The 9,226-nt window shown below is 34.9% G+C and overlaps 1 protein-coding gene across 2 annotated transcripts in view; it reads left to right on the top strand.

Annotated features, from left to right (window-relative positions):
* The first annotated feature begins 924 nt into the window (after window positions 1–924).
* LOC115219232 (protocadherin-11 X-linked) overlaps window positions 925–9,226 on the top strand; it is a 44,636-nt gene continuing 36,334 nt past the window's right edge. For both annotated transcript variants that reach the window (XM_029789373.2, XM_029789372.2), the window contains exon 1: window positions 925–3,342. In XM_029789373.2, coding sequence (XP_029645233.1) covers window positions 928–3,342 — 2,415 coding nt within the window. In that variant the 5' untranslated portion in view covers window positions 925–927. The remainder of the gene's footprint in view (window positions 3,343–9,226) is intronic.

Raw genomic sequence — 9,226 nt, 5'->3', positions numbered from 1 at the left:
TTCTGAGTTCAAGTATTGCCGGGGTCAACTTGCTTTTCATATTTTTGGGGTTGATAAAAAAAGTACCTATTTCTTTATTACCCACAAGGGGCTAAACACAGAGGGGATAAACAAGGACAGACATAGGTATTAAGTCGATTACATCGACCCCAGTGCGTAACTGGTACTTAATTTATCGACCCCGAAAGGATGAAAGGCAAAGTCCACCTCGGCGGAATTTGAACTCACAACGTAACGACAGACGAAATACGGCTACGCATTTTGCCCGGCGTGCTAACGATTCTGCCAGCTCGCGTCGAGTACTGGGGTTGATCCAGTCGGCTTTGCGCACCACCACTGAAATATCTGGCCTTGTGCCAAAATTTGGAACTAATGTTAATAAGGAGTTGAATAATATTTAATTTGTAACCATTCATTCATAGTTATTCCATGAAGTTAAAAACAAATATACCTTTATCTCTCTATATATATAAAGCTGAAGTTGTATGGCAGGTTTGGTAGCCTTCAACTAACACTATCTCCTCTGAGACTCTGCAGCGTAAGTTGACCAAAATTGAGAGTATGATAGAAGAAGGCTTGCTCTTCCTTCTGTAGAAGAAAAAATTCAAATTGAACCACGTTAACATCAAAAATTATTTACATCAAAAAGGTGCTTTTTTTCTATGAAAATCTTTATTTTTTACAAGTTTTTGACTGCTGTGTCATCATTTTACGGTGTATTTCAACCAGAATTACAAGCTATATAATGCAAAATTTTTACTTTTCAAAAATTCCAATTCTAAAGAGTCGAAAAGAAAACAAACCCAGGAAACGTTGGGCTATACTGCTAGTTTTATATAAAAATATTTCTTTTTATGTATAAAAATACTCCTTTTATTCCTGTTATATTAAAATCAAATTATTTATTCTATTTTCAGAATTATTTGAATGCTTCAGCTTATAAACTCAGCAGACACAAGAGGGAATATGCTAGTACTGGTATATATATTGCATTTGTTTCTTCATACCTGCATGTGTGTTGATCTTGCATACCCTGTCCAGGAAGAGAAAAGTCCAGGAACTTATATAGGGGATATTGCTGCAGACTCACAACTTCTAAACAGTGTCTCATCGCAAGATCACAATCTGATAACTTTTAACCAGCTCAGCCAAAAAGAAACTTCTCAGCTTTTTAATATTTCTAAATCTGGTAAACTGTTCACTTCACAGAAACTTGATGCCGAATCATTATGTTCTTATAGTACAGAATGTTCCAGAACAATTAAAGTTGCAGTCAAGCAAGCAGAAACATTTATCAAGATTCTTAAAATTAAGGTAACGATAGAAGATGTTAATGACCATCAACCAGAATTCCCTGTAAAACAGATAAAACTGATTTTCGATGAAAGTCATGGCAAAGGAACTGCGAAATCAATTCCAAATGCTGTTGACGAAGATGTAGGTATTATGAATTCAAAAATTTCATATCGCCTGAAAAAACACGACAATGAACCATTTAGACTATCAGTATCTAAGAAAGTGGACGGTACTTCCAAACTAAGGATTAGTTTAGATGAAAAATTAGACAGGGAATCAAAAGACAGTTACTTTTTACAACTAGTTGCAGAAGATGGAGGCTTCCCCTCCCAGCATGGAATCCTGAATATTGAAATTTCTGTAATTGATGTCAATGACAATCCACCTATTTTTTCAAAAGATATCTATAATGTTTCCATAAAGAATACACATCACAGAGCTTCACCGGTTACTGTTTTATCTGCTACAGATTTAGATTCTGGAGACAATGGAAGAATAATTTACCACTTTAGTTCTAAAACATCCGAAATTGTAAAAAATAGTTTTCAGTTAAATAATGTTACAGGTGAAATATTCTTTCTGAATGTCTTCCCAGTTACACAGACACGAAAATATAAACTTTTTGTTGAAGCAACAGACAGAGGTACCCCCCCTCTCAGTTCTATAGTTTTGCTACTTGTAAATGTGATCAATCAACAAAACAGAGCGCCAGAAATTGATGTCAATTTCGTTTCTGCATTAAAAAAGAATACAGCTGCAATTTCAGAGCGAATCAAAGTCGGCAGCTTTATTGCCTACGTCAGCGTTATTGACAATGATGTTGGACTAAATGGAGAAGTAACGTGCGATCTTAAAAGTGATAAATTTCAGCTGTTAAAAATAAGTTCCAAAGAATATAAGGTGCTGATGAAAAACACGGTCGACAGAGAAACTGAAAGTAACTACAATATTTCAATTATCTGTCGTGACAAAGGCTCACCAGCTTTGAAGACCGAGAGGAAATTTTCAATCCAAGTAATGGATGTTAATGATGTACAGCCCAAATTTACCAAAGACACATTTAAATTCCTTACTTATGAAAATGAAAAATCAAATTTCCCAGTTGGATTTATCAATGCCACTGATTTGGATTTAGGAAATGGAGGCCAACTAACATATTTCATAATTGATAGAAACAATATGTTTCCTTTTCAGATTACAGACTATGGTTTCATTTCAACTATACGGTCTTTAGACCGAGAACGGCGAGACATTTATAAATTCCGGGTTTTAGTAAAGGACAACGGAACGCCATCACTAAACAGTACAGCAAATGTTATTGTCGAAGTCATGGACGAGAATGATAATGCACCATACTTCACATTTCCTAGTGTTAACCCATTCAGCCTAGATGTTCATTATCATCCACAAAGCAAGAACGACATCACAACTCTGAGAGCTTCAGATAGAGACAGTCGGGAAAATGCTTTCCTTAAGTATGAAATGCTTGATAGAAAAAACCATCAATTGTTTACTGTTAATCCTTACACTGGAGTTTTATCATTTGCTCGAAAAGTTTACCAAAATGATGCCGGGTCATACAATCTTTTGTTGGTTGTGAAAGACAGTGGCAGCCCAGTGCTGTCAGCAACCACTACACTGTCCTTAACACTAACTGTCAGCAACAGAACATCCCCAATGTTGACAGCTGCTCACATCCAATCTAGTGACATGATAGATATCAACTTGGTTATTATCATAGTTGTTACGGCTGTGGTGATATCAATTGCTATAGTTGTTATAATAACGATATGTATAGTGAGATGTAACAGAAGGAGAAATATGCTACATACAGCAGCAATGAATCCAGCCATGCAACCAGGACGAGAGAAATGTCTAATGATATCTCAAAGCAACAATCCTTTTGCTATAACACAGAACCCCGAAGAAGGGGTGCATCACAGTACACCATCAATGAGATCCAGAAGGGATTTCTGTCCAGAGCAGGAGCTACCAGTCGAATGGACCACATTGACAACACCAAAAAGTATTCCAGCTTCAACACAGGTAAGTTCTATCAAATTTGGTGCTAAAAATCATATTTATATTAATTTTCATTCTGTTATATATATAAAAAAAAAATACAAACAAAAACAAAACGAAAAAGAAAAACAAATTCTAACAAACAAAAAAAAAAAAAAGAAACATCTTCCACTATAACAAAAATCCTAATATTCAGCATATACCACAGCAGCAGTGCCTTCTTGGTAAAACTAATGCTCTATATTATGTTATACGACTGAGTTTCTTTACATTTTGTATCATATCCTTTTGTCTTCTAATGAAAAATATTGATATATAATATAAAATGAGTTTTCTGCTACAGTAGCTTTATTTGGAGGCTGACAGTTCGACATATGATCATTCCTTTCAGTTATCAAGAATTGTATTTAATATAAACTTCAATATGACAATTACATTTGTGTTCCTGTTCCCGTTCCATGCCGACAGTACATAACTCAGCTTACTTCGATTTAATTGCATGTCATACAGCTTCACATATCACAGTTGATAATAATAGTAACACACAAATAAAAACATTTGCACACACAAAACTATAAACCATGCCAATTGTGCTAGCATGAAACCTGTATGAAGAAATCCGAACATATATATATATATATATAAATATATATATATGTATATATATATATATATATAAATATATATAATATATATAATATATGTGTGTGGTGTGTGTGTGTGTGTGTGTGTGTATATGTATATATATGTATATATATATATATGTATGTATATTATATATATATATATATATATGTATATATATATGTATATATATATATATGTATATATATATGTATATATATGTATGTATATATATAGGTATGTATATATATATATATATATGTATGTATATATACATGTATGTATATATATATATGTATATATATATATGTATATATATATATGTATATATATATAAATATATATATATATATATATATATATAGATAGATAGATAGATAGATAGATAGATAGATAGATATCAGTAATGATTACATGTGATTTCCATAAGAAAGGAGAGGCATAATGTAATAGCCTCGTGATTCTCTGAATCCACATTGTATATATTACTCTTTTATACATACATATATGTGTGTGTGCGTGTGTGTGTGCATGCGTGTATGTGTGTGTGTGTGTTTGGAAAGAATAATTTTGCAATATATATTTTTATTCAAAATTTGATGTGTATGAATGTCAGATATATTTTCAGTTAGTCGGTTGAGGTAACCATTAGTTTTTATACTCTAGCCCTCACCTTCCTCACCAGTTTTCATAATATAACTCACACTTCCTACAAGTATTTTTTTTATAACACCTCACTGGTTATTATAAGCCATTCATCCACCTTTAAATATTAACATAACCCTTCACCTATTTTGCAATGGTTTCTCTATCTCTACTGTCAATTTCTAACATAACTCTATTGGATGGACTGATATTCATATTCAGTGGTTTGTTGATCGAACTGCCCCCTAACAAATCTCAACCAGGCAATAAAGACCATGCAAAAAAATGGGCCTTGCAAACTAAGATATGGACTCTACATACCACATCACTGGCTATCTGTCTAGGATACAGAACATACATCATTAAAAGAAACAGACAGATTGATTCATATCCTCCTGGACAGAACATCAACATCCACCATCAGATAAATTTATACAGCATGTCGCTTACACATGCAACCGGCCAGATATTGGTATTGGAGATTTGACAAGAAAAGTATATACCAGCATTGATGTCAGCTGCCCTGCTGTGTGAATATCCCTCTGAAAATCGAAGAGGAAAAGGATCACTATGGACAACTGCTTTGAAACCTTTAGATTCTATACCCAGATTATAAATTAACATTTATAGCAATAACAATTGGTGCCGTTGGTTGTGTGAGTAAGTGCCTGAATGGCAATCTGGATGAGCTAGGGTTTTCAGAAAAAGAAATCAACCAGTTAATATCCACGTTATGAATGCAACCAATAAAAGAAGGCAAGACTTTCCTCCAATTCAAAATGTGACATCATTTTCGCTATCTACATTCTGGGGACAGAGCTGGGTAACTGGTAAGGGTTAGCAACAAAACAAAAAAAAAAAAAATTGGCATCCAACTGTAGAAAATCTGTCTCAATAAAACTCCTTCTGACCCATACAAGCATGAAAAAGTGGATGTTAAATGATGATGATGATGGTGATGGTGGTGATGATGATGATGTAGACAATGATGATGATGATGACGATGATGACGATGACGATGACAATGATGATGATGACGATGATGATGATGATGATGATGATGATGACAACGATGATGTAGACAATGATGATGATGATGACGATGATGACGGCGATGACAATGATGACGATGACGACGATGATGATGATGATGACGATGATGACGATGATGTAGACAATGATGATGATGATGACGATGATGACGATGACGATGACGATGACGATGATGATGATGACGATGATGACGATGATGATGAGGATGATGATGGTGACAATATCAATGATGATGATAATGATGATGAAAATGCTACTGCTGCTGATGATGATGATGGTGATATAAAAGTGATTGCATTACACTTTTACAATATTTGATAAACATACATATATATATATATATATATTTTATATTATTTATCATATAAATAAATACTCTCTTACATTATGCAGTCCTCGAACGAGACAAAAACCACATAATACAACAGTGTTTGGACTCTTTTTTGTTTCCCCTTCTTTTATGCAAAGGAAAGGGGATTTAGACACATATCGATTGCTTGTCTTGTTTATTTACCATACTCATTGTCAACAGAGTTTTGCAACTATGGTATTCCATACTTTAGCATTTCTGCGGAAATTGTTTGGATTACATGGCTTAATTTTTGGATGACTAAGACAAATTTGTCATTAATTTTTTTTTTTCTTTTTACCACTTTTATTTATTCATTTATCTGGTTTTTCTGTTTTCGATAACAAGTTCCCTAAGGCTGTCCTTTAAATGTAACACAACTTGTAATTGTATCAATTTTTTTTCCCCTTCTAAATCACTGGTTTCATAAAAGCTTCAGACCATTGCCTCCTCGGTTTCACGAACTAATTTTCCTTGTCTTCCAACCTCCACCCTCATCACCTTAGAAATATCCTTATTCGGAATAACAGTTGACTCAACGGAAAACAACAGAACAATGGTATAAAGGAATGTCAATTAACATCGAAATATAATAAACGTCCAATCATAACTTGTTAGTTTAATTAATTTAATAAAACTGATCAAGATGCATCTGGTTTTCAGACCGTTTTCTTTCTTTAGCATAACATTTTAATCAGTATTCTCTCCAGGTGATAATGCTGAATTAGTCCAAAGATTGAACCTGGAACGTTTGCTTTACCAGCTGGATTTAATATCCATCATCAGCATCATCATCATCATCATCTACATTTAATGTATGTTTTCCATGCTAGCATGGGTTGGACAGTTTGACAGGAGGGTGGCAAGGCTGGAAGCAACACCAAGTTCCATTGTCTATTTTGCCATGGTTTCTACAGCTGGATGTCCTTCCTGATGCCAACCACTTTACTGATTGTACTGGGTAGCTTTTTATGTGGCACTAACATCAGTGCCTTTTATACATCCTTGGCTGATCCATAGATCCTTGTAAGACATAATTAAGACCATACAACTAAGGCCAGATCCATATGAAAGCAGCAGATAATCTCAAGAATGAATATTTTGCTAAAGTTGACATGCCATTAAAGAAAAGGCCAAGCTTACTGTATGGAGACAGGGCTGGTTTTTCAACCAATTAGACAGATAAGTTCAAATTAGATCCTGAGCCAAGAGGGCCCTACATACATACTCGTGTGTGTATTTGTATCTATGTTTGTCCCCACCACTGCTTGGGAACTGGAGTTAGTGTACTTACATCCCCGCAACTTAGTGGTTCAGCAAAAGCGATTAATTAAATAAGTACCAGGCTTAGCAAAGAGTAAGTACTGGGGTAAGGTGGAGGTGGCCGATTCATTTGACTAAACAAATTGTTTGAGATGATGCTCCAATATGGCCACAGTCTAATAACTAAAACAAATAAAAGATAAATATGTGTGTGTGTGTGTATGAGGTTACACTTTATGGAGTCAGATGAGTTGTTGGACAAAATGCCTTCTACTAATTACTTACGAATCTTTAAGATCTGTGTTTAAATCCTATCAGATCTAAATCCCGTCTTTCTTCCTTTTGGGTCTGATAAAATAAATTGGGCATGACCATCTCTAAATTTACTGTGTCTGCCTTTGTTTAAAATCAATATTTATATCTATCTGTGTCTGTATCTCCACATATCTGTCTGTGTCTGTCTGTCTATCTATCTATTTATCTATCTATCTATCTATCTATCTATCTATCTATCTATCTATCTATCTATCTATCTATCTATCTATCTATCTATCTATCTATCTGTCTATCTATCTGTCTGTCTGTCTGTCTGTCTGTCTATCTGTCTGGCTGTTTGTCTATCTGTCTGTCTGTCTGTCTGTCTATCTGGCCGTCCGTCCGTCTGTCTGTTTATCTATCTATCTATCTAATTATCTAAATCTATCAATCTTTCTTTCTCTCTCTCTCTCTCTCTCTCTCTCTCTATATATATATATATATATATACACATACACATACATACACATGCACTTACATATTTATATATTCATATATATATCATATATAAACAAATAAGTGCATACATATATGTATGTGTGTGTGTGGTGGAAAGCATATATATATATATATATATACCAATACGTCTCTCCTTCTTTTATCTACCAAGACATGAAAACCCTTTCTCTTCGTTCTCATTATTCTCTATTTTAACGTCTTCATCTTCCTATTTTATCATCAACAAAAACTGTAATTACTTAATCCAGCATCTTTTGCTCATTTGCACTCACCTGACTATAGCTTCGTACAAAAGCTCCTGTCACTACTTTGAGAAGATCTTGCAGCTAATAAGATTTGTAAAGATTTCTGGCTTTTACCACAGAACATATTTCTATGGAACTGCTTACATGTTATCTATGGCAGCTATTGTTGTCTGAGTTTTATTATCAGATGTTCGTAACTTCTTAACAGTTTCGCTTGATTCATGGAACATATTAAGCCAGATGTCTTTCTCTGGTAATTATCCGACACGTTTTACAAAATGGCCATTGTTCCCATTGTTCTCCAGGCACACCCCCCCGTACAGGTGTAGAAGAAAGTTTAAAGCATCAATGATTTCTCTCCAGTTTATATGCGTGGCTATATGCTCATTTCAATTATCACTACTACTACTACTGCTACCACCGCTACTGCTGCTGCTGCGGCCACTGCTGCTGCTGCGGCCACTGCTGCTGCTGCGGCCATGGCTACTTCCACCCCCACCGCTACCTATGCTGCCAACACCAACACCGCCATTGCCATGGTGACTGCTGCCACCACCACCGCTACCTCTGCCACTGCTGCTACCTCCACTACCACCAGCACCAACATCACCAGCAGCAGCAGCACCACCACCATCACCACTACCACCACCACCACCACCACTGACACAGTGTTACAACAATCCATTGTAAGATTTTCTATGTGGTCACTCAAACTGACGGAAACAGCAACCAAAATTGCTTAAATTGTCCTCTTCTTCCATAAAGAAAACTGAAAGGACATATTATCTAACGTTGCCCTACAGACACAAGATAATACATGTTGGCCATATATGGAACCTCATTGACCATAACCTTGCCCAACCCTGAGTTTATCTGAGATTAAATAATAATAACAATAATTTTTAGATATAATGTAATTTTAACCTTCTAAAAGTAATACTGATGTATTATTATA

Source organism: Octopus sinensis, linkage group LG14 (genome assembly GCF_006345805.1).
Source record: "Octopus sinensis linkage group LG14, ASM634580v1, whole genome shotgun sequence".
NCBI classification, from domain to species: Eukaryota; Metazoa; Mollusca; class Cephalopoda; order Octopoda; family Octopodidae; genus Octopus; species Octopus sinensis.
This window is presented reverse-complemented; position numbering and strand designations above follow the sequence as displayed.